The 26,701-nt window shown below is 45.5% G+C and overlaps 1 protein-coding gene across 1 annotated transcript in view; it reads left to right on the top strand.

Moving 5' to 3' along the window:
• LOC147106682 (sperm-specific sodium:proton exchanger-like) overlaps positions 1-26,701 on the top strand; it is a 504,645-nt gene that overhangs the window by 61,965 nt on the left and 415,979 nt on the right. The window contains exons 5-6 of the mRNA XM_086008503.1: positions 9,013-9,129; positions 16,677-16,838. Of these exons, the coding sequence (XP_085864629.1) occupies positions 9,013-9,129; positions 16,677-16,838 (279 nt within the window). The remainder of the gene's footprint in view (positions 1-9,012; positions 9,130-16,676; positions 16,839-26,701) is intronic.

The raw sequence follows: 26,701 nt of genomic DNA, 5'->3' as shown, positions 1-26,701 counted from the left end.
GGGTTGTACTACTGGTGAGTGTGTGAGTATGAGATGAAGGAGATGCAGTGAAGTGTGGTGCAGTGATTGTAGGAGAGTGAAGGGAAGACCGGGAGGGGAGTATTGTGAGTAGTGAGGCTGGAGATGGCGGAGGTGTGAGCAGAGAGTAAGAGAATGGTATTGTTACCATGACAACTCTGGTGAGGTCATTCAACCTATTCCAGTATTTTAACTGAGGCCTAAGAAAAGTCTTGTATAGGGACAAAATGGTATACTTTATTTTATAAAGAATTATCCTGTGAATACAACTAGGACCCTCTTTGCTTTAGCTATAGCTTTGTGGTATTGGTCACGAACCTTTAGAGAATGATGTACTATAACACCAAACATTTCAACATAGTGAGGATGCATGGAAGACGAAAAACATGGCGGATGACTTAAAGAATGAGTAACACTGACTTCAGTATTAATAAAAGAAAAGAAAGGTTGTGACAGAAAGAGAGTTTACAGGCTAGAGGTAAAACCTGCAACAATGATAAAATAATAGGGCATACAAATAAAAAAAAATCAATTAGATTAAGTAGCTTCACTAGAAGAATCTTGAACCCTTAATCAGAACTACCATAATGGGTGTAAGGGGACAATAATATAGTTCTGGTGCAGTGCTGCTGGGACCACTGAACACTGAGTGCTGCATACACATGTGGAACAACAGGGTAACATCACCTAATAAGGTCAGCTAAATTAAATGTTTTGCCGGTACCCCCAGTGTTTAGCATGTGATATGCTGGGAACAACCAAAGGTCAGGGTAGGATTTGTGACACTAGCAGCTCTTAAAGGGTTGCTAGTTGTCCTTAAAAGTTCTCCAGGATTTGAAAAATGGCTGGGGACAGAATAGCCATAATCAGTGATCATGTATTGGTAGTGCGGCAGTGAAGCGTAGCTCTGTTTGGAAGATAAAGCCATTGTGCATTAAAGAGTACATAAGAACATAAGAAATAGGAGCAGGAGTAGGCCATACAGCCCATCGAGCCTCTTCTGCCAATCAATAAGATCATGGCTGAACTTCTACATCAATTCCACTTTCCCACTATATCCCCATATCCCTTGATTCCCTTAGTGCCCAAAAATCTAATCGATCCCAGTCTTGAATATATTCATCGATTGAGCATCCACAGCCTTCTGGGGTAGAAAATTCCAAAGATTCACAACCCTCTGAGTGAAGAAATTTCTCCTCATCTCAGTCCTAAATGGCCGACACCTTATTCTGAGACTATGACCCCTAGGGGGAAAAATTCAGTTGGTAGCACCACCCATTAGCGCCTTAAGAGGGCGCTAAGTGGGGTGCAAACCAACTAGCGCCCGGGTGCGGCACTGCCCACGCCTCCCGCAAAATTCAGCGGGAGGTTAGTGGTGGCGCTAACCGGTAGCGCCCTGCGGCGCTGTGCCGCTGGTGATGACGTCATTGGTGTGCGCAGCGCCCCGCTCACGCCCCGGCCACGATCTTCGGGAGCGCCCCCTGATTTACCGCCGGACGCTATGTCCGACAGGGTCAAGTGGGCGTACCTGCAGCCGGGGAGGCGTAATTGAAAGGCGAGGTGCGGGGCAGCCATTTTTGTTGCTGGCCACCTGCCAGCACCTGCCTGCGCTCCCGTCCCCGGCCTCCTGAACCCCCCCGCAGAGTGCCGGCTGTGCTACAAGAGCCCGGCACTTCTCTTGAGTGCCGGGCTCTTTTGCCTGCACTCCCGACCAGGTCGCGCTGCACAAGGCCCCTCCCCTTTTAAGAAGGGGCGGAAGGCCTGCAATACCGTGGCGTGGCGCTGCGGCACATGACGCCGCAATATTGACTCACCGCGCCCCAAGAGGGATGCGGGGCGCCTCCAGTAGCGCCCCGCTTCCCTCTTGGGGCGCAACCGCTCAATTTCCGGCGCAGGGGCGCTAATATTTCCGGGGCGCTACTTTTAGCACCCCGGCGAAGTTAGCGCCTCAATTGGGGCGCTACTCAATTTTTAGCCCCTAGTTTTCGACTCTCCAGCCACGAGAAATAGCTTCTCAGCATATACCCTGTCAAGCCCTCTAAGAATTTTATATATTTCAATAAGATCACATCTCATTCTTTTAAACTCCAGAGAATATAGGCCTATTCTACATAATCTCTCCTCATAGGATAGCCCTTTCATCCCAGGAATCAATCTAGTGAACCTTCGTTGCATCCCCTCTAAGGTAAGGAGACCAAAACTGTACACAGGTGTGGTCTCACCAAAGCCCTATATACTGTAATTGCAGCAAGACTTCCTTACTCTTATACTCCAGCCCTCTTGCAATAAAGGCTAACAACCATTTGCCTTCCTAATTGCTTGCTGTACCTGCATGTTAACTTTCTGTGATTTGTGTACAACACCAAAATCCCTCTGCATCCCAACATTTACTGGTCTACCAAAGTGGATAATTTCACACTACCCCACATTATACTCTATCTGCCACCTTCTTGCCCGATCACTTAATTGGTCTATATCCCTTTGCATCCTCTTTACGTCCTCATAGCTGACTTTTCCACCTAGCTTTCTATCCAATGTTCCCCCTAAGGTGCGCGGCTGCTGTTCCCACACATTCTGCTCACCAACTGCTGCCGCTGGAAAAGATACCGCGCAGCAAATTTAAAGGGACCGCACAAGAAAATTAGAGCAAACATTGTTTGTATTGTCAGCAAACTTGGATATATTACACTCGGTCCCCTCATCTAAGTCATTGATATAGATTATAAATAGCTGAGACCCAAGCATTGAGACTTGTGGCACTCCACTAGCTACAGCCTGCCATCCTGTTTATTCCTACTCTCTGTTCTCTGTCTGTTAACCAATCCTCTATCCATGCTAATATTTTACCCCCAATCCCATGAGCCTTAATCTTGTGTAACAACCTCTTCTGTGGCACCTTATTGAGTGCCTTCTGAAAATTCAAATATACTACATCCACTGATTTCCCCTGATCTACCCCTGCTAGTTACACCAAGTGCCGTGTTACCACATCCTTAATAATAGATTCTAGCATTTTCCCTACTACTGATCAACGTTCCCTCTCTGTCTGCCAGTTCCACGCAGCCCAGGCAGCTTTTCCAATGTGAAATTTCATGCATGTGCGAAACTTTGAATGAGCAGCGCAGCCCGTTAAAGGGGCCGCACTCCCCCCAAATAATTAGGGGGAACGTTGCTGCTGATGTCAGGCTAACTGGCCTATAGTTCCTTGTTTTCTCTCTCCCTCCTTTCTTGAACAGTGGAGCTACATTTGCTACCCTCCAATCCACAGGGACCATTCTAGTATCTGGGGAATTCTGGAAGATCAAAACCAATGCATCCAGTATCTCTGCAGCCACTTCTTTTAAAACCTAGTGTGTAGGCCAGCCTGTTCAGGGGATTTGTTAGCTTTTAGTCCCATTAATTTCTCCTGTAATTTTTCTTTACTAATATTCATTACTTTAAGTTCCTCCCTCTCATTAGACCTTTGGTTCCCCACAATTTCCAGTTCTTTGTGTTTTCTACCGTGAAGACAGACACAAAATATTTATTTAATGTCTCTGCCATTTCCTTATTTAGTGTCAGCTGTGGCTCAGTGGGTAGCACTCTCACCTCTGAATCAGAAGGTTGTGGATTCACGTCCCACTCCAAACACTTGAGCACAGAAATCTAGGCTGACACTGCAGTGCAGTGCTGAGGGAGTGCTGCACTGTCAGAGGTGCCATCTTTTGGATGAGATGCTAAACCGAAGCACCGTCTGCTGTCTCACGTGGACGTAAAAGATCCCATGGCACTATTTAGAGAAAGAACAGGGGAGTTATTCCCGGTGTCCTGGCCAGTATTTATCCCTCAATCGACATAACAAAAAACAGTTTATATGGTCATTATCACATTGCTGTTTGTGGGAGCTTGCTGTGCACAATTGGCTGCCACGTTTCCTACATTACAACGGTGACTACACTTCAAAAAGTACTTTATTGGCTGTAAAGCGCTTTGGGCTGTCCGGTGGTCGTGAAAGGTGCTATATAAATGCAAGTCTTTTTTTCCCTTTTTATTCCCCATTATAATTTCTCCTGTCTCTGCCTCTAAGGGACCCATGTTTACTTTTGCTAATCTCTTCCTTTTTACATACCTGTAAAAGCTCTTACAATCTGTTTTTATATTTCTTGCTAGTTTAGTCTCATATTCTGTTTTCTCCCTCTTTATCAATTTCTTGGTCATCCTTGGCAGCATGGATAGAAACATAGAAGATAGGAGCAGGAGTAGGCCATTCGGCCCTCCGAGCCTGCTCCGCCATTCAATGAGATCATGGCTGATCATTGAAATTCAGTACCCTGTCCCTGCCTTCTCCCCATATCCCTTGATCCCTTTAGCCTTAAGGAATATATCCAACTCTTTCTTGAATATATTTAATGAACTGGCCTCCACCGCCCTCTGTGGCAGAGAATTCCACAGGTTCACCACTCTCTGGGTGAAGAAATTCCTCCTCATTTCAGTCCTAAATGTCCTACCCCTTATCCTTAGACTATGACCCCTGGTTCTGGACTCCCCGACCATCGGGAACATCCTTCCAGCATCTAGTCTGTCCAGGCCTGACAGAATTTTATAGGTTTCGATGAGATCCCCTCTCAATCTTCTAAACTCCAGTGAGTATAAGCCCAATTGACACAATCTCTCCTCATACGTCATTCCTGCCATCCCAGGTATCAGCCTGGTGAATCTTCGCTGCACTCCTTCCATGGCAAGAACATCCTTCCTCAGATAAGGCGACCAAAACTGCACACAATACTCAAGGTGCGGTCTCACCAAGGCCCTGTACAACTGTAGCAAGACATCCTTGTTCCTGTACTCGAACCCTCTTGCTACGAAGGCCAACATACCATTTGCCTTCTTAACCGCCTGCTGCACCTGCATGCTTACCTTCAGCGACTGGTGCACAAGAACACCCAGGTCTCTCTGCACTTCCCCTTCTCCCAATCTAGGAGCCATGGTGTGGAGATGCCGGAGTTGGACTGGGGTGGACAAATCTAAGAAGTCACACAACACCAGGTTATAGTCCAACAGCTTTATTTGAAATCACAAGCTTTCGGAGCGCTGCTCCTTCTTCAGGTGAAGTGGAGAAATGCATAAAGACACAGCTTATATAGTCAGAGAATCATGTCAGATGTTTACAGGTAACCTTTCCAACTGCCATTTATCACACCTCGGCAGAGAGATAATCACAGCAGTCAAAGGTGTGAATGGTGTCCAAACAGGTCAGTCAGGGAAACATTACATCAAAGAACAATGAGGTGGGGTCACAAGGGGTCAAATATTGCAACCAACGCTATACATCAGATACATCGACGACATTTTCTTCCTATGGACCCACGGCGAAGAATCACTGAAAAGACTACACGATAACATCAACAAGTTCCATCCCACCATCAAACTCACCATGGACTACTCCTCAGAATCAGTCTCATTCCTGGACACACGAATCTCCATCAAAGACGGACACCTCAGCACTTCACTCTACCGCAAGCCCACGGACAACCTCATGATGCTTCACTTCTCCAGCTTCCACCCTAACCACGTTAAAGAAGTCATCCCCTATGGACAAGCCCTGCGAATACACAGGATCTGCTCAGACGAGGAGGAACGCGATGGACACCTACAGACACTGAAAGACGCCCTTGTAAGAACGGGATATGACGCTCGACTCGTCGATCGACAGTTCCGACGGGCCACAGCGAAAAATCGCATAGACCTCCTCAGAAGACAAACACGGGACACAACCAACAGAGTACCCTTCGTTGCCCAGTACTTCCCCGGAGCGGAGAAACTACGCCATGTTCTTCGCAGCCTTCAACATGTCATTGATGACGACGAACACCTCGCTAAGGCCATCCCCACGCCTCCACTACTCGCTTTCAAACAGCCGCCTAACCTCAAACAGACCATCGTTCGCAACAAATTACCCAGCTTTCAGGAGAACAGCGACCACGACACCACACAACCCTGCCACAGCAACCTCTGCAAGACATGCCAGATCATCAACACAGATACCATCATCACACGTGAGGACACCACCCACCAGGTACATGGTACATACTCATGTGACTCGGCCAACGTTGTCTACCTCATACGTTGCAGGAAAGGATGCCCCGGAGCATGGTACATCGGCGAGACCATGCAGACACTGCGACAACGGATGAACGGACACCGCGCAACAATCACCAGGCAGGAGTGTTCCCTCCCAGTCGGGGAACACTTCAGCAGTCAAGGACATTCAGCCTCCGATCTTCGGGTAAGCGTTCTCCAAGGTGGCCTTCGAGACACACGACAACGCAAAATCGTCGAGCAGAAACTGATAGCCAAGTTCCGCACCCATGAGGACGGCCTCAACCGAGATCTTGGGTTCATGTCACGCTACATGTAACCCCACCTGATGCAGTGTCATCCAGACTCGAGTCGACATTGGCTTGTTCTCTCTACACAGATGCGGCCGGACCTGCTGTGATTTCCAGCCAAAAAAAATGTTTTTTGTCTTTTTTTGTTTTTCATACAGACCCCAGCATCTGCAATATTTGACCCCTTGTGACCCCACCTCATTGTTCTTTGATGTAATGTTTCCCTGACTGACCTGTTTGGACACCATTCACACCTTTGACTGCTGTGATTATCTCTCTGCCGAGGTGTGATAAATGGCAGTTGGAAAGGTTACCTGTAAACATCTGACATGATTCTCTGACTATATAAGCTGTGTCTTTATGCATTTCTCCACTTCACCTGAAGAAGGAGCAGCGCTCCGAAAGCTTGTGATTTCAAATAAAGCTGTTGGACTATAACCTGGTGTTGTGTGACTTCTTAGATTTGCCCAATCTAGGAGACTGACTGCATAAGCCGTACCTGTTGCACAAACCTGGGAGTAGATGAGGAAGAAATTTTCAGGACTGCGGAAGTAGCTAATTTAGGTGTGCAGTTATACTTTGCCTTGCAAAGAATCTTTATTGCTCTTTACTTAAGAAGAAAGAACAAACTTGCATTTATATAGTGCTTTTCACGGCCTCAGGTTGTCCCAAAGTGCTTCACAGCTTATTAAGTACTTTTGAAGTGTAGTCACTGTTGTAATGCAGAGAAACATGGTGCGCCATCACAGATGGTGAATGCAGTGTACTTTTCCAACTGTCCACCTTTTGAAATGTACAGGAATTCTCATTTATGGCACTGTGTAATGATGCCTCATCAGAGTATTGAATGTGTGATATTTAAAATTTGGATTTCCTTAATGTTACATGCTCTAACACTGATATAAGGTGGCTAGTACCCTAGGTACTTGAGTGGCACACATCTTTCACAGTCTCCTTTCCAGCATATGTCTCTTATATCTGCTTGCAGAAGACAAGTTGTGCATGTAGATAAGCTGTGAACCTTGACTCCTTATGTAGAAACAGCTCTGGTAACTAGGTGTGGAAGCAATAGAGGGAGCATGGAGTATGAGGCCTGAGGGGTCTCCCAAGCGCCTGGCTAGTATCATGCTTTGCTTTTCATGTTTTCTCTCATTCACTCACTGATTTATTCTCTCTTTACGCACAGGCATATATTACATCACAACTGGCTAGCACATTGCAGTGCCTTGTAGTGTAAAGTTCTATTTCTAGTTGTGAATTATGGTTAACATGGTGAAATATCATCTTCCTCTAGGTGTCCAATAAGAGGCAGTGTTGTCCAAATCCAGGACCTCACAACACCCTGCATAACCCAATCTGACTGTGGCAAACACCAGCACAGATAGATCTGGGGACAGGGGGTCAGTTAATGAGTTTCAGTGGAAGCATTTGGTAAAGCACAGAGCACAAATAAGGCACGTGCAGATTTAATTGAAGGAAATGTTAATTCCATGCCAGAGGGCCACCTTGAGGCTCCTTCAGCTGCTGGTCCCAGGGATTTGGAGCTCATAGGGCCCTGTAAGAAAGAGTCATTGTTGGCGCAGGAAGAATGTAGGAAATGGCAGGAAAATATTTTTTAAGAGCACTACTTTAAAGGACTGCTGAAAACATCTTAACAACAACTTACATTTATATAGCATTGAACATCTGAAGTGTGTGCACAGGTTCTAAGCCCTTCCTGGTTACACTAACGTACAGTGTGCATTGGATGTGGAGTAGGCTTCATGCTGCTGCAGTAATATAAGACTCTGATGTCCAAAGTGCAGCACCACCTTAAAGAGGAAGCAAAGTCTATGTGGAATACTTTCTATTTCCAGCTAGACATCAATCATGGGCAGCAAACCCCATGAATCTTGGAGTGAAGCTATTGCAAACAATGAGGCAGGAAAATTTACATTCCCAGCCTGTAGATTCAGAGTCAGAAGCCTTCAGAGCAGTTTTCAGGCCAATTTGAAGTCACAAACTCTGTTATTTACAATGGTACCTGACGTAAGAAAACTACTAGGCACTTGGTCTGAGTATTAAACAAGGCTTTAATCAACTGTTTTTCAACATGGAGATCTAGTTGTGTCCTTCAGTAGTTCCTGTTAAAGAATGTCCTGCACAAGCTGGGCCCATGCCCGAGTATTTATACTCTCCCTGGACAGCGCCACCAGCAGGCTGCCCAGTATTATTACAGAAGTCATTTTCACATGAATGACAAGATTCATGTTAGTACCACTCTGGGATGCCCCATAATTGACATCACTGTTGCTGTCATGCAGGGTGGCAGATCCTACTCATGGGATCTCCATGCCAGCGGGAAAATTAGCATTTTCAAACAAAGGTCAAATAAACTTGATTACTATTATTTTCTTCTTTTGCAAAAAGGGAAGTAATTTGATGAAGAAATAATCCCCCATGATGTTTTCTTGCTCTTTAAATAGCCACTTTGAACTCAGTCTTCACGGTAATAATTTATTCATGTAACAGATGCAAACAGAGCTTAAATTAGTAAAATAGTAGATGCAAACAGAGCTTAAATTAGTAAAATAGTAGATAAAGTAGAGAATAAAATTTACTAACGTACATTCTGTAATATTTATAGGTGCATCTAAAGCTCTGACTCTAATAATTGAAGGTGAATCATTGCTGAATGATGGAACTTCTATTGTTGTGTTTGAAGTCTTTCGAGATCTTTCTCTTCATCCAAATGATGTTGACGGTAAGAACGTTCACCTATTTTTTTTTATATATAGCTTTCAATATTTAATCAATTCTCAAACAGCCTAGCATAAAGCATTAAACAAAATCAAGAGATAGTGTTGAATGTTATTCATTATACAGGAAACTGTGCTATCCGGCACCCACGGGACCGAGCTGCTGCCGTTGCCTCAAAACTGCCGTACTCTCCAGAGTTAATGTTGAGAGATACGGAGATTCTTATCTCCGTATTTGACAACAAACACTCTTGCTTAGCAACAGCTTCTAAACACTCGGGTGTGGCCCTAAAGCTCTGTAGCTGAAGCTGTTGCTATAGCTACAGACCTTGCACAGCTTGACTGTTCAAACAAAGCAAAAAAAACAAACAAAAAGAATAAAAAACGGCTGCTGATTTTTGCCGGTGGCTCCAGATTGCCGGATAGCTCACCTCCGGATAGCACAAAGTTTCCTGTACTCTGTTCTGCACATTTGTTTGTAATTATACCTAGCCATCGGATCAGATGGGCATGGTGTCCATTTAAGAAGTATTGACAAAGGTAACATCACAAAGTTCCACCTGTGTTTTTCTCCTGTGCCATATGTAAGAGTGAATTGCATGCCTCACTTGCCTGAGGGCTGCATCTTCACATTAGGGATCAAACTGAGTCTACTGTGCACATTTTTATTGGAAAAACTTTTGAAAGAAACATAAGAACATAAGAAATAGGAGCAGGAGTAGGCCATACGACCACTCGAGCCTGCTCTGCCATTCAATAAGATCATGGCTGATCATCGACCTCAACTCCACTTTCCCGCCCGATCTCCATATCCCTTGATTCCCCAAGAGTCCAAAAATCTATCTATTTCAGCCTTGAATATACTCAAAGACTCAGCATCCACAGCCCTTGGGGGCAGAGAATTCCAAAGATTCACAGCCCTCTGAGTGAAGAAATTCCTCCTCATCTCGGTCTTAAATGGCCTGATCCTGAGACTGTGCCCCCTAGTTCTAGATACTCTAGCCAGGGAAAACAACCTCTCAGCATCTACCCTGTCAATCCCCTTCAGAATCTTGTATGTTTCAATGAGATCACCTCTCATTCTTCTAAACTCCAGAGAGTACAAGCCTATTCTACATACTTTAAGAGGTGCATTCCCACTTTAAATAGACCTTGGGCAGCCCACCAGCAATTGCATAGGGAAAATGGATGGGCTGCCCATTTATTGATGGGATCGGATAGGCAATCCGTCAATCATATTAAAATGAGGCCCAGAAGTTAAATTCGCCCAGGCCTCTCACTGGCTTTGTCACGGGGGCTTGCCACTCACCCCGCTATAAAATTGGGGCTTTTGTTACAGGATGAGAGATACACTTTTTGTCCTTGAGCAATGCCAGAGGAAATGAACTGGTAGAAGAAATATCTTTTGGAATGAAACTTGTTTTAACTGAAAAAAAGTTAACCAAAAAATTGAAGTCTTGTCATCTCTGGGACAGCAACTACGGAATAATCTGGGATTTAGAAATACCAAAGACCAGGAGCTGGGTATATAAATTTAAAAGTGTAATTCCAAAAGAAATGAGAGAACAACTTTAGCAAATTGACTAGATAAGACTGTTCAACAACACTTCCATAGAAAACAACTTGAACACCTTTAAAAGCATATTATATAATGTTAAGCATGCAGGACAAATACATATCGAAAACCAGCAAGTTTAGACCAAGTAGGCATGACCCTAAATGGATTAATAAACAAATCAAAAGCAAAATGAAAAAAAATTATTACAAATCCTGCAGGGAGAACATAAGAAATAAGAGCAAGAGTAGGCCATATGGCCCCTTGAGCCTGATCTGCCGTTCAATAAGATCGTGGCTGATCATCGACCTCAACTCCACTTTCCCGCCCGATCTCCATATCCCTTGATTCCCCTAGAGTCCAAAAATCTTATCTCTCTCAGCCTTGAATATACTCAAAGATTCAGCATCCACAGCCCTCTGGGGCAGAGAAAGATTCACAACCCTCTGAGTGAAGAAATTCTTCCTCATCTCGGTCTTAAATTGCTTTATCCTGAGACTGTGCCCCCTAGTTCTAGACACTCCAGCCTGGGAAACAACCTCTCAGCATCTACCCTGTCAATCCCCTTCAGAATCTTGTATGTTTCAATGAGATCACCTCTCATTCTTCTAAACTCCAAAGAGTGTAGGCCTATTCTACACAATCTCTCATCATAGGACAGCCCTCTCATCCCAGGAATCAATCTAGTGAGCCTTTGTTGCACCACCTCCAAGGCCAGTATATCCTTCCTTAGATAAGGAGACCAAAACTGTGCACAGTACTCCAGGTGTGGTCTCACCAAGGCCCTGTACAATTGTAGCAAGACTTTCTTACTCTTCTACTCCAACCCCCTTGCAATAAAGGCCAAAATGCCAATTGCCTTCCTTATTGCTTGCTGTACCTGCATGCTAGCTTTCTGTGTTCCTTGCACGAGGACACCCAAATCTCTCTGAACACCAACATTTAAAAGTTTCTCACCATTTAAAAGTTTCTCACCATTTAAAAAATATTCTGTTTTTCTATTCTTCCTACCAAAGTGAATAACCTCACATTTCCCTACATTATACTCCATCTGCCACCTTACTGCCCACTCACTTAGTCTATCTATATCCCTTTGCAGACTCTGTGTCCCCCTCACAGCTTACTGTCCCACTTAGCTTTATCATCAGCAAACTTGGATACATTACACTCGGTCCCTTCATCTAAGTCATTAATATAGATTGTAAATAGCTGAGGCCCCAGCACTGATCCTTGCGGCACCCCACAAGTTACAGCCTGCCAACCTGAAAAAGACCCATTTATCCCTACTCTCTGTTTTCTGTCCGTTAACCAATCCTCTATCCATGCTACTGTATTACCCCCAACCCCATGAGCCCTTATCTTGAGTAATAACCTTTTATGTGGCACCTTATCGAATGCCTTTTGGAAATCCAAATATACTACATCCACTGGTTCCCCTTTATCTACCTTGCTCGTTATATCCTCAAAAAACTCTAATAAATTTGTCAAACACGATTTCCCTTTCATAAAACCATGTTGACTCTGCCTAAGTGCCCTGATACCACTTCCTTAACAATGGATTCCAGCATTTTCCCAACGACTGATGTTAGCCTAACTGGCCTGTAGTTCCCTGTTTTTTACTCTCCCCCTCCTTTCTTGAATAGTGGTCATAGAATAGTACAGCACAGAAGGAGGCCATTTGGCCCATCAAGTCTGCATTGGCTCTTTTGAAGAGCAATTCAGGTAGTCCCATTCTTTCCAGTTTGGTTTCCGCCAGGGCCACTCAGCTCCTGACCTCATTACAGCCTTGGTCCAAACATGGACAAAAGAGCTGAACTCAAGAGGTGAGGTGAGAGTGACTGCCCTTGACATCAAGGCAGCATTTGATCGAGTGTGGCATCAAGGAGCCCTAGTAAAACTGAAGTCAATGGGAATCAAGGGGATAACTCTCCATTGGTTGGAATCATACCTAGCACAAAGGAAGTTGGCTGTGGTTGTTGGAGGTCATTCATCTCAATCACATGACATCACTGCAGGAGTTCCTCAGGGCAGTGTCCTAGGCCCAACCATCTTCAGCTGTTTCATCAATGACCTTCCCTCCATCATAAGGTCAGAAGTAGGGATGTTCACTGATGATTGTACACTGTTCAGCACCATTCGAGACTCGTCAGCTACTGACGCAGTCCGTGTCCATATGCAGCAAGACCTGGACAACATTCAGACTTGGGCTGACAAGTGGCAAGTAACATTCGCACCACACAAGTGCCAGGCAATGACCATCTCCAACAAGCGAGACTCTAACCATCTCCCCTTGACATTCAATGGCATTACCATCGCTGAATCCCCCACTATCAACATCCTGGGGGGTTACCATTGATCAGAAACTGAACTGGACCAGCCATATAAATACTGTGGCTACAAGAGCAGGCCAGAGGCTGGGAATTCTGCGGCGAGTGTCTCACCTCCTGACTCCCCAAAGCCTTTCCACCATCTACAAGGCACAAGTCAGGAGTGTGATGGAATACTCTCCACTTGCCTGGATGAGTGTAGTTCCAACAACACTCAAGAAGCTCGACACCATTCAGGATAAAGCAGCCCGCTTGATTGGCACTCCATCCACCACCTTCAACATTCACTCCCTCCACCACCGGCGCACTGGCTGCAGTGTGTACCATCTACAAGATGCACTGCAGCAACTCGCCAAAGCTCCTTCAGCAGCACCTTCCAAACCCGCGACCTCTACCACTTAGAAGGACAAGGGCAGCAGACGCATGGGAACATCACCACCTACAAGTTCCCCTCCAAGCCACACACCATCCTGACTTGGACCTGTATCGCCGTTCCTTCACTGTCGCTGGGCCAAAATCCTGGAACTCCCTTCCTAACAGCATTGTGGGTGTACCTACACCATATGGACTGCAGCGGTTCAAGAAGGCGGCTCACCACCATCGTCTCAAGGGCAATTAGGGATGGGCACTAAATGCAGGCCTAGCCAGCCAGCGACGCCCACATCCCATCAATGAATAATAAAAAATTTAAAAAAATTTAAATCCCTGCAAATTTTTTCTCCTTCAAGTATTTATCCAATTCCCTTTTGAAAGCTACGATTGAATTTGTTTGCACCACACTATCAGGCAGTTCACTCCAAAACCTACCTACATGTGTAAAAAGTGTTTTCCTCATGCTGTCTCTGGTTGTTTTGACAATCACCTTAAATCTGTGCCCTCTGGTTACAGACCCTTCAGCCATTGTAAACAGTTTCTCTTTATTTACTCTATCTAAATCCTTCATGATTTTAAACAGATCTATCACCTCTATTGTCTCTCCTCATTTTTCCTACCAAAATGTATCACCTCACACTTTTCTGTGTTGAAATTCATCTGCCGTGTGTCTGCCCATTCCACCAGCCTATCTATGTCCTCTTGAAATCTATTACTAACTTTCTCTCTGTTTACTACACTTCCAAGTTTCACGTCATCTGCAAGTTTTGAAATTGTGCCCTGTACCCCCAAGTCCAAGTCATGTATATCAGAAACAGCAGTGGTTGTAGTACTGAAGTCTGGAAAACACCACTGTTACATGTCGATCATAATTTATTTTCAAAGATAGCTTCAAAAGCTGGCTTCAGACAGCATATTGAGTCCCAAAATGCACTTAATATTTTGAACACTCAGTTCAAGTGCCTCCGGTACCTTATCTCTTGCTTAGGGTTTCTCTTACTGGACAAGGAAAGATCTCATCTCATCTCATGACTCAAGGCCATGCTGAAAAATAGGATCTGCTGCTGGTCAGATTGATAGGACCAACCTGTGCCATTGAGATGGTACTGATTGAGGTTGGCCTTGTCCTTTGTTAGCAGGTAGGCCTTCATTTATTTTTCTCCCATCAGATCTGTTGTCGTGCACACCAGAAAATTGTTTCACTGTTTATTGGTTTTCTTTGCTGCTTAGCAATTTTTAAATCCCTTATTCCAGTCCTTCAAGGCACAGAGAGGAAATTTCATGGAAGTTTTTTGATTTCTTCTGTTTCAGTTTTCAGTTGAGACCCATCTTGGATTGTGGCCTATTCATGTTCTCCATGAGTTACATGACCTCAGTCGACCCCAGCCCCATGGTTGATGGTCAGTACCAGTGTCTAGTTCAGAATCTGCATGGAGTGTATATATCCTTCTGAGTGACACAAAGCCACAATGTTGTCTTTATTGCCTTCTATTAGCATCAAAAACTATGGGCGTGAAGCTAGTTTCAGCCCCTGCACACGGTCTTGATGAAATTGAATACAATGCCAGTAGGGAACACTGGTCACTAAAATGCATGTCCTCAATTTGTAAAATCTTATAGTATTATGGCTCTGCTTGAAGCAGTGGTATGACTAGTGGATGAGCGGAAGCTACCTTGAGAAAGGTGGCCATTTGCTAAGTGCTCAGAATGATGACATAATGCTAAACGAACCTTAATAAAAAAGACCTTGAGAAGGAGTTTTGCCAGCTGAAGGTTTCTTTTTGTCCTGGGAGAAAAATATTGTTAGTTCCATTCCTTGGCCCACATTTTCTTGGGAGTTGGTGTTGGATTTTACTTGGGCCAGCACCTTGATTCTAGAATCAAAGCAGCTGTTTTGGGCAATGGAGCAATAATATTGTCTGAGCATCAATCGATGACAAGACATTCTGATTACCTCACCCGAACTATCAGCTACTTTTGGACAAGAGGCTGAATCTGCAGATTGGGCAGATTTGTGACTGGGGAGTTTGTGTGGGGCCTGGAGACTACTTAGCACCATCTCCTTGCCAATCAAGTGGAATGTAGCTTAATGATGCATCGTGAAATGACTGGTCTCACAAAACATTTTCTGCCCATACTTGATTCTTTATTTGAGCTGGAAGTGGAGGAATGCTTCTGCATTGAAGTGGACCCAAGATCTCTGCAGTGGGGAAAAAAAATCAAGATTAAACATTCATGGAGCTTGGATAGATAGAAATTGGTTCATAGTTTGGAGGCCTTGTGTGAAACCTGGATCAAATTTCATACTTTGAAAGTCATGTGATAATGGGAGCCAGAAAAGATAGGTGTCATGGGAGTCAGTTTCTGTGAAGGATCTATAGCACTTGATGCAAATTTTAAAGCTAGGCCCTGGTATTGGTTGTTAATCTCAGTTGCTGTCAATTGGGTCAGTCTCATCGCTGCAGGCTATAGTATGCTGCTATTGAAAATGATACTGCTGAAAATATGGTTTGAGAACTTACAAACTACAAATTAAACTCAAGAAACCCAAATAAAACTTTGAAGGAGCTTCTTCTCTGGGATCCCTGTGACTGTAGGAAGGAACTTGACTTTTCTTGAAATTTCAACAAAAAGATAACCAGTGATTGATGAATTTTAAATTCTTTTGATGTGATAGACCATTAGATCTGCTGCCAATTAGAGGGGAGGAAGAACTAAAGGTGTGGTTCAGGGGGTAACTTTGACTGTGTGCAATAGTGTAAAACGGATGATAGTGAATCGGCTGCCTGTTTTACATCTCTCCCGGTTTTTATTTCCATTGACTTCAATTCAATAGCCAAAAATCTACTCCCCAGAGTGAGAGCTTAGACCCAAGAGAGTGGGGACAATCATCTGACTACTCAGGACACACATTTTCTAAAAAGACAGTGTCCATAGTTGACATATTGCCTACACCCATTCCCAGGAGATGAGAGTATATCTTAATTGTATGAGGAGGTTGAATTAATATGGTAAAATTCAATTTGTAAATGAAGGTTGAACTTTTCAGGAATGAGACAGCAGTATCTATGTTATTAATCTTATATTTCTACTTTCCTCTCTTGACTGGAAAATATTTAGAAATGGTTATTGTTATGTGTAGTTCCATATTAGTCATGTCTGGCAACATAATCATTTAAAGCTTTATCAAATTATAATTTTTTGGATAGTTTTCAAAAATGCTGTTTTTCAGGAAGTCCTTGTTTACTCTTGCATGCAAACTCAGATTTTTAAACCAATGTTTTCTTTTTTTGTTTAGCTACTGAACTTGCTATAAAACTGATACTGAAGGTGCTTGTCAGCCCACTATTTGGATATGCAATGGCCAAAATCACCATGTTTTGCCTGTCCTATATTTTTAATGACGGTTTGACGGAGATAACAATGAGTTTGGCAATCACTTACATCACATTCTATGTCGGTAAGCATAGTATTTTTTGCCAAGTGTGTTGGTTCCTTGAAAGTATGATATGGTTTCTTTACTATATTTATACCACTTGTGTGGAGATAGGATAGTGATCATCAAATTTGTATTTGCTATTCTGTGGTCTCTTGTTTCTATAATTTATGCAGCCAGAGAACTGGGACTACTATATATTGTTTGGTTAGTTGGGTATCTGACACACACGGAAACCCAAATAAGAGAATTTAAATTGAGTACTGAGAAATCCACACAGGTAGAGTTTCTGTTTGCCCAATGTGGACTCTACACTCTATCCCTACAAGGACACACCCCACTAACCTAACTTCAGAGAGCCTAGGTGCAGGTTGGCAAAAGCTAAAGTTTAGGTGTGTGTGCTGAGGTACTGTTGGGGTTTACTCGGATAAAATTGTGCAGTCCACCACGACACAGCACTGAAGCATGTCTAGGCAGCGCCACCTATTCATTTAGGCATTGGTTTGCAGTATTATCTGCAGCTGAGTGGGAAGAATCCGAGCTCCCAGTTATAGATCTATCCCTCCAGGACTCATTAATGAGCCAGACTGTCTGGTCAGTCATCCTGGAATACTACAATATGCTTGGCAAGATATTAGATTATCAACTGCTACTTCGTTTGGCTGATGTAGATGTAGAGCAACAACAAAGTTTTACATTTAGGTTATTAAGCCACATAATTGTGTCAGGAGTAGTGGAGTGTATTGCTGTGATGCCTCCTTCGTATTTGTGATTCGGGCATTGAGTCGTTCTATGTTCCATGGTCTCTTCTGGGTGAGCACAGTCGCACTCTGCAGAGTTTTTAATTCTCCATTTGGGCATCAAGTATCCGCATCTGCCATGATTTGTGCGGATCTGGGTTAGGGTTGCCCATAAGCTTTGCGGAAGATCGAAGCCAGGGTGCTTGTTTGTGATTTCTTATGAACTCCATTCGGCTTTCCATCAGGGTTGATGTTGCATTGTTGAAGGTTAAGCACATGGGTCCAAAAGGGCTTGCGTGACTTCAAGCGGTGGTGAGGGACATTGTTGAGAACCTGGTGGATGGGGAGACCTTCGTTTTCCATGATTCTTGGAGGGTTGCGAGATTGTGGTGAATGGTTGGGGGAAGCGATGTGTGACAGTACGGGCAGCCAGGGTGTTGGGGTCGACTTGAGGGTTCAGGTGATGCACCGCATTGCAGTGTTCAGTTGGACATCAACAAGTCGAGTCTGGCACAGTAGTTGGCTATGGAATACACAAGGGCCATCGCTGACATCATAGTACTGATGCTGATGCTCCCCAGCTTGTGCTTGCCAGTTTCAGGACCAAGTTGACCCTTGTTTTCGTCCTGGCGGCTACCTTCTTTAAATAGTTGGTAGTAAGAAAGCCTGGTATTTGGCTTTGGACTTGGAAGTAAAGAGTGTCAAGATTGCTGGCACATCACATATATAAGAGTATTGTGAGTGTTCATCACACTGTAACAACAGAAACTTATATTTATATAGTGTAGGAATAGGCGTATTCCGAACAAATAACGGAGCTTGACTCGGAAGAACAACAAACAGGACTTTAATGTTGGATTATTTGAAATACAGCAAACAATGGAGATCGATGCAGGAGAGCCGTGGAACAGGTCTTTCCCGAACGGGGACGCCACGAGGACTGAGTAGGCAGTCCCGTGGATTGCGTGATGACGTCATCGCGTTCTACCCGCGCTTGGGTAGTCACGTGACTTGCGTGATGACGTCATCGCGTTTGCCTGTGCTTGGGACGGTCACGTGATGTGCGACGTGACGTCATCGCGTTTGCCCGCGTTTGGGTGAGTCACGTGTTGCGCGACGTGACGTCATCGCGTTGGTCCGCGTCATCGCGTTGGTCCGCGTCATCGTGTTTACCCGCGTCATCGCGTTAAAGAGAATTATGTCCGGTAAGTAAGGGACACTCGGTGGTACCGCTACAATAGCACCTTTCACGACATTCAGACTTGGGCTGATAAGTGGCAAGTAACATTCGAGCCACACAAGTGCCAGACAATGACTATCTCCAAAAAGAGAGAGTCTAACCACTACCCCTTGACATTCAACGGCATTATCATCGCGAATCCCCCACCATCAACATCCTTGGGGGGGGGGGGGGCGGGCAGGGTCACCATTTACCAGAAACTTTACTGGACCAGCCACATAAATACTATGACTACAAGAGTAGGTCAGAGACTGGGCATTCTGCGATGAGTGACTCACCTCCTGACTCCCCAGAGCCTTTCCACCATCTACAAGGCATAAGTCAGGAGTGTGATGGAATACTCTCCACTTGCCTGGATGAGTGCAGCTCCAACAACACTCAAGAAACTCAACACCATCCAGGACAAAGTAGCCTGCTTGATTGGCACCCCATCCACCACCTTAAACGTTCACTCCCTCCATCACCGGCACACCGTGGCTGCAGTGTGTACCATTTACACAATGCACTGCAGCAACTCGCTTCTTCGACAGCACCTTCCAAACCTGCGACCTCTACCTCCTAGAAGGCTAAGGGCAGCAGGCGCATGGGAACACCATTGCCTCCAAGTTCTCCTCCAAGTCACACACCATCCTGACTTGGAAATATATCGCCATTCCTTCATTGTCGCTGAGTCAAAATCCTGGAACTCCCTCCCTCACAACATTGTGGGTGTACCTTCACCACAGGGACTGTAGCGGTTCAAAAAGGCAACTCACCACCACCTTCTCGAGGGCCATTAGGGATGGGCAATAAATGCTGGCCTTGCCAGTGATGCCCGCATCCCAGGAACGAATAAAAAAAAAGATATGGGGGTGGTGCCAGAGGACTGGAGGATTGCAAATGATACACTCCTGTTTAAAAAAGGAGAGAGGGATAAACCTGGTGATGACAGGCCAGTCAGCCTATTGTCGGTGGTGGGGAACCTTTTAGAGACAGTAATCTGGGACAAAATTAATTGGTACTTGGAAAAATATGGGCTAATTAATGATTGCCAGCACAGATTTGTTAAAAACAAATCATGTTTGACTAACTTGATTGAGTTCTTTGATGAAGTGACAGAGAGGGTTGCTGAGGGTCGTGTGGTTGATGTGTATATGGACTTTCAAAAGTTGATTGACAAAGTACCACATAATAGATTAAAGTTAAATTAAAGTTAATGGATATGAGATTGGCTAAGGGACAGAAAGCAGAAGGTGAAGGGTTGTTTTTCAGACTGGAGGGAAATATACAGTGGTGTTCCCAGGGGTCGTTACTAGGACCACTGCTCTTTTTGATCTGTATTAATGATCTGGATTTGGGTTTGCAGATGACACAAAACTCAGAAATGTAAACAATGAGGGGGATTGTAACAGACTTCAGGAGGACCTAGATAGACTGGTGAAATGGGCAGACACATGGCAGATGTAATTCAATGCAGAGAAGTGTAAAGTGATACATTTTGGTAGGAAGACTGAGTAGAGGCAATATAAACTAAATGGTACAATTTTATAGGGGTACAGGAACAGAGAGACCTGGGGGTGTATGTATACAAATTTTTGAAGGTGGCAGAACAAGTTGAAAAGGCAGTTAAAAAAACATATGGGCTGCTTGTGGGACCTTGCATACAGCCGGCTGTTTATCAGAAAACCACCATTTAGCTTCTACTTCTGTTGGTTTCTTTGAATTGTGACGTTGGGCTGCGAGAAATTACTGACTTGAGTTCTTTGATGAAGTAACGGAGAGGGTTACAAGGGTAGTGCGGTTGATGATGTGTATACAGATTTTCAAAAGGTGTTTGATAAAGTACCACATAATAGACTTGCTGGCAAAATTGAACCCCATGTGATTAAAGGGACAGTGGCTGCGTGGATACAAAATTGGCTAAGGGACAGAAAGCAGAGAGCAGCGGTGAATGGTTGTTTTTCAGACTGGAGGGAAGTGTGCAGTGGTGTTCCCTAGAGTATTAGGACCACTGCTCTTTTTGATCTAGATTAGTGACTTGGACTTGCGTATACAGGGCATAATTTCAAAGCTTGCAGGTGACATGAAACTCGGAAATACAGTAACCAGTGAGGAAGATGGTAATAGGAGGACATAGACAGACCGGTGAAATGGGCAGACACGTGGCAGATGAAATTTATTGCAGAGAAGTGTGAAGTGATTCAATTTGGTAGGTAGAATGAGTCGAGGCAATATAAATGAAATGGTACAATTTTAATGGGGGTTTAAGAGCAGAGAGTCCTGGGGGTATACATACCCAAGTTTTTGAAGATGGCAGGACAAGTTGAGAAGGCTGTTAAAAAGGTATAGGGGATTTGTGGCTTTATAAATAGAGGCCTTGGGGAAAAATTCAGTTGGTTAGCGCCTGGCAGGGGCGCTAATGCAGTAGTGCCGGGGCGAGGCGAATCCGGCCCCACCGTAATGCCGCCGCTACGAGTTACTGCCGGGGACCTCAGCGCCAGGCAGATCATGGCGTCCGTGAGCATGCAACGGTCACTGGGCGCCCGATTTGCAAAATTCATTGTCGCCCACTGCCTTAGCGCCTCGCACCGACAGCGACGGAGAGGAGGCGTCAAGCAGGCAGATGCCGGCTCCAGAGGCGCTACTTAAAGGGATCATGAGTAATGAGTCGCCGCTGTCATGTTAGTGCTGTTTCACTGCTTCCTTTCAGTTTGACATTGTGCAGCAGTTTAATTCAGTTATTTAAAGGCTGTTTAGTATCAGGAGTGTTGTGGCTACGAACAATTAGTTACATTTATTCTCACAACATATCAAAGTGCTTCACTTGGTTACATTAATGGGGGTTGTACTGGCAGTCGACCTTGCCCTCCAGGATCTACGGCGGAGGCAGCGAGAAAGATTGGAGCATGTGGCCAGAGGTAGGAGAAGGGCCATGAGGGCTCTCAACAGGAGCCTTACCCGCCAAGGGTATTTCGAGAGCACTTCTTCTACCTCTAATTAAGCGAGGAGCAGCGTATTAGATGGCTCCAGCAAGGAGGTGATCACAGAACTCTGCCATCTCCTGCAACCAGACCTCGAGCGTCAGATCAGGGCGACCACGGCTCTCTCAGTGGCAGTCAAGGTCACTGTCGCCCTCAATTTCTTCGCCAGCGGATCCTTCCAGTCTACAACAGGAGATATAGCTAACATCTCGCAGTTTGCCGTCCATCGCTGCATCTGGGAGGTCACAGAGGCTCTCTACAATAGAAGAAGGGACTACATTTCCTTCCCCATCACCAGAGAGAAACAGGACGCATGTGCATGTAGCTTTGCCAGGGTAGCAAGCTTCCTCATGGTGTAGGGCACCATTGACTGCACCCACGTGGCTTTGCGGGCCCGGCATAACAATCCTGAGATCTTCCGTAACCACAAAGGCTACCACTCACTTAATGTGCAGTTGGTGTGCGACCACAGACAGCTGGATGACAGGCAGCGATAAGGAGAATGGCAGAGTGCCAGTGGTGGGAGCAGGAATGCAGTCATCCTGAGCGAGGACAGCAGGTTCCTGCTCCACTGACCCACTGCCACTCCCCCGGGGCAGCACCTCCGCATCCCTAGCAATCTGTTGTAGCACAGATTGCTGGCCTGCTGCGACACCGTGAAAGCCCTTGTTGATGGTGCTAGACTCAGCCACGATGGCAGCAGTCAGAGCTTGCGTTGCATCAAGCTGAGACTGCATGAGAGCAGTCTGAGATTGAATGCCACCAAGCATAGACTGCATTACAGCACTAAGACGTTGCGTCGCTTCTGCCTGTGCTGCAGTGGAAGCTGCCAGATCGCCCATCACACGCTGCATCAGATCTGGGTCAGCACGGTCTCTCTGGGAGTCTGCCATCCTTTGCAGACCGGAACTGATAGGCTCCATGGTGTGCGCGGAGCTCTGTGCAATGTTGAAGGCGGACTCCTCCACTGCTGAGAGGCTCTCGGGCACCCTTGCCATGATCTCCGTGTGCTTGCCCATCACCCTTCTTCTAAAGGCCTCCCCATCGAGGTCCTCATCTGAGTCCTATGCAGCAGAACTCGCCCTCCGGGGAGCTGGCTCCCGAGTTACCCTTTCCCCTGGCCTTGCTGCAGCCCTATCGTCCCTGGTGCATCACCCTGTGCAGATCCCGCTACTATACTAGCCACTAAAGAACGCGTAGTGTCAGTACCTGAGCTGGTGCCTGCGGGCGAGACATGCAGTGACGCGATGTCTTCTTCATCCTCCTCTTCTCCCGCCTCGCTCTTAACAGTAACCTCAGGGACAGGCTGCTCAGGTGCTTGTTCATTATCTGAAAGCATAAAGGCACAAGATTTGGGTTAAGGTGGGGTGGGAGGCGGGTGGCAGGAAGGGAGAAATGCATGCATACAGCATGATTAACTGGAAAGTGCTTGTGGGTGAGGAGGAAGTAGGATGTGAGAAGGAGTAGGGATGAACATACTGTTGTCCCCAAGGGGGTCAACGTCGCCAGTGGCCATGGCGTCCACCACCTGGCGCCCAATAATCTGTAGCACTCAAGTCTCTAGCTCAGACAATAGTTGGGTGTCGGCTTGTCCCCCGCCTGCGCGCTCCTGCTCCCTCCTGTTGTGAGCAACCTTGGACTGCAAGAGAAAGGAAAGTGTGTGAGTGAGTGTGGAGCAATGTGTTTGGGCGATGTACCTGCCATAGTTGAATATCTGTCATTGTGTGCAAGGTGTGAGATGTGGGTGTGAGTGTTGGTAGATAGAGATTGTTGGTGGGTGAGTGCGAGGGGTGTGGTGCTTTGGGCAGTATGTGCAAACTAGTTGAGGTGGTGGTATGTAGCATTTGTTGAAGCATTGACTCACTCTGACCACCCGAGTGAGGTCGTTAAATTTCTTCCTGCACTGTGTGTGGATCCTGGGGACCACAGTGCTGCCTGAGACATGCTGGGCTACCTCCCTCCACACGGTGTGGAAAACTTGCGGCGAGAGCCTCTTGACACTTGCCGGGTAGAGCACCACCCTCCATCTTTCCACTGCGAACACCAGCGCCTACAATGCATGGTTGCAGAATCTGCAGGCTCTCTCCCTGGGTCATGGGTCAGCCATCATTACGGCTGATTGAGTTGTCCGGCTCCTTCTCCTTGACCTGCTGCTGCTGGCTGAGACGGCTGCACAGCCAGCAATGATGAGAATGAGGTTCTGCAGCATCAATGAACCTCCCCTTTAAGAACTGGAAAGAGCCTGTGGCAATGATGACTTGTGATTAGACTGTACCTGATATTGGTCAGCTCTTCAAATTTAACGCCACTGAGCTAGGTCATTAGCGCTTGATTTATCGCTCCAATCCTTTCTTTGTGCAATGAGACTGAATTTTGCATGCAGTCTGGAGTATTAGCACTTGGCACTAAGTCTCAAACTTCTCAAAAGTTACAGCCCATGCCTGGGCTATAATGGATTTTTCCCCCATAGAGTAAAAGAGCAAAGAAGTTATGCTAAACCTTTATAAAACATTGGTTAGGCCTCAGCTGCAATATTGTTTTTAATTTTGGGCACCACACTTTAGGAAGGATGTCAAGTCCTTAGAGAGGGTATAGAAGAGATTTACTAGAATGGTACCAGGGATGAGGGAATTCAGTTATGTAAAGAACCTGGGGCTGTTCTCCTTAGAGCAAAGATGGTTAAGAGGAGATTTGATAGAGGTGTTCAAAATCATGAAGAAATTTGATAGAATAAATAAGAAGAAACTGTTTCCAGTGCCAGAAGGGTCGGTAACCAGAGGACACAGATTTGCGGTGCTTGGCAAAAGAATTGGAGGCGACATGAGGAAACTTTTTTTTACGCAGCGAGTTATTGTGATCTGGAATGCATTGCCTGAAAGGGTAGTGGAAGCAGATTCAGTAGTAACTTTCAAAAAGGAATTGGATAAATAATTGAAGGGAAAAGAAATTACAGGGCTATGGGGACAGAGCCGGGGAGTGGGACTAATTGGATAGCTCTTTCAACGAGCCGGCTGATGGATCGAATGACCTCATTCTGTACTGTATCATACTGCCGATTAAAATTAAAATCATTGATGATGGACATAATTTTTACCAACTCAGAACTAACACCTGATTCCCACTTTGGGTAAGTATAAATGCCATGAATGGGATGAATTGGAGTTTGATAGTTAAGGAGGAGGAATGTGAAATATTCGATGAGATAAACATAGTGAGAGAGAAAGTATTAAGGGGTTTAGCATCTTTGAAAGTAGCTAAATAACCAGGCCCGGATGAAATGTATTGTAGGAATGGTCAAATTCCTATCTAGAGATTGCGTTCGACGCAGGCAATCAATCAAAAAGGTTTTTAATGTCAAACTAACGAGTTTAAACAGATGGATGCAAGAGAACTATGAATACAGGTCTTAACAGGTCGGAGGCTCCACGAGGACTGCCTAGGCGGTCCCGTGGATGGCGTCATGACGTCATCACGTTTTTCCCACGTTTGGGTGATCACGTGATTAGCGGCATGACGTCATCGCGTTTGCCCGCGTTCTTAAAGGGACCGCGCACTGTACATACAAATAGTATATACAGTGGTACAGATTTAGTCTGCAGCTAACACCTCGTTAAAGGGAATTATGTACAGTTGTTCAGAGTCCCTCAGTGGCTCTGCCACAGTATCCCAAATAAAAACAGAAAATGCTGGAAACACTCAGCAGGTCAGGCAGCATCTGTGGAGAGAGAAACAGAGTTAACGTTTCAGGTCGACGTATCCCATGTAACCCAGGCTGTTGAGAAGCAAGGGAGGAAATAACGTCAGCTCTAACCATAATTTTTCAATCCTCTCTGGCTGCAGGTGTGGTACTGGAGGACTGCTAACGTTGTACCGTTGTTTACCGGGAACGGTTGCATAGTGGTTATGTTACTGGACTAGTAATCCAGAGGCCTGGACTAGTAATCCAGAGGCCTGGACTAATGACCCAGAGATATGAGTTCAATTCCCACCATGGCAGCTGGGAAATTTAAATTCAGTTAATTAAATAAACCTGGATTAAAAAGCTATTATCAGTAATGGTGACCATGAAACTATTGGATTGTCGTAAAAACCCATCTGGTTCACTAATGTTCTTTAGGGAAGAAAATCTGCCGTCCTTACCTGGTCTAGCCTATATGTGACTCCAGACCCAAAGCAAGGTGGTTGACCCTTAACTGCCCTCTGAAATGGCCTAGCAAGCCACTCAGTTGTAACAAAACGCTACAAGAAACAATAATAAGAATAAAACCGGACGGACCCCTCGGCACCGGCTACAGACACGACAACGGCACAGGCCCAGTCAACCCTGCAAAGTCCTCCTCACCAACATCTGGGGACTTGTGCCAAAATTGGGAGAGCTGTCCCACAGACTAGTCAAGCAACAGCCTGACATAGTCATAACTCAACAGAATCATACCTTTCAGCCAATGTCCCAAACTCCTCTTTCACCATCCTGTCCCACCAGCAGGACAGACCCACCAGGGGTGGCGGCACAGTGGCATACAGTCGGAAAGGAGTGGCCCTGGCAGTCCTCAACATTGACTCCGGACCCCATGAAGTCTCATGGCTTCAGGTCAAGCATGGGCAAGGAAACCTCCTGCTGATTACCACCTGATGAATCAGTACTCCTCCATATTGAACACCACTTGGAAGAAGCACTGAGAGCAACAAGGGCACAGAATGTACTCTGGGTGGGGGACTTCAATGTCCATCACCAAGAGTGGCTTGGTAGCACCACTACTGACCGAGCTGACCAAGTCCTGAAGGACACAGCTGCCAGTCTGGGCCTGCGACAGGTGGTGAGAGAACCAGCATGAGGGAAAAACCTACTTGAACTCGTCCTCACCAATCTACCTGTCGCAGATGCATCTGTCCATGACAGTATTGGTAGATGTGCCACCGCACAGTGCTTGTGGAGATAAAGTCCCG

Source organism: Somniosus microcephalus, chromosome 15 (genome assembly GCF_052327205.1).
Source record: "Somniosus microcephalus isolate GS21.2 chromosome 15, FLI_Smic_1.0, whole genome shotgun sequence".
In the NCBI taxonomy this organism is placed as follows: Eukaryota; Metazoa; Chordata; class Chondrichthyes; order Squaliformes; family Somniosidae; genus Somniosus; species Somniosus microcephalus.
The sequence above is the reverse complement of the archived record's forward strand: the minus strand, read 5'-3'. Positions and strand labels throughout refer to the sequence as shown.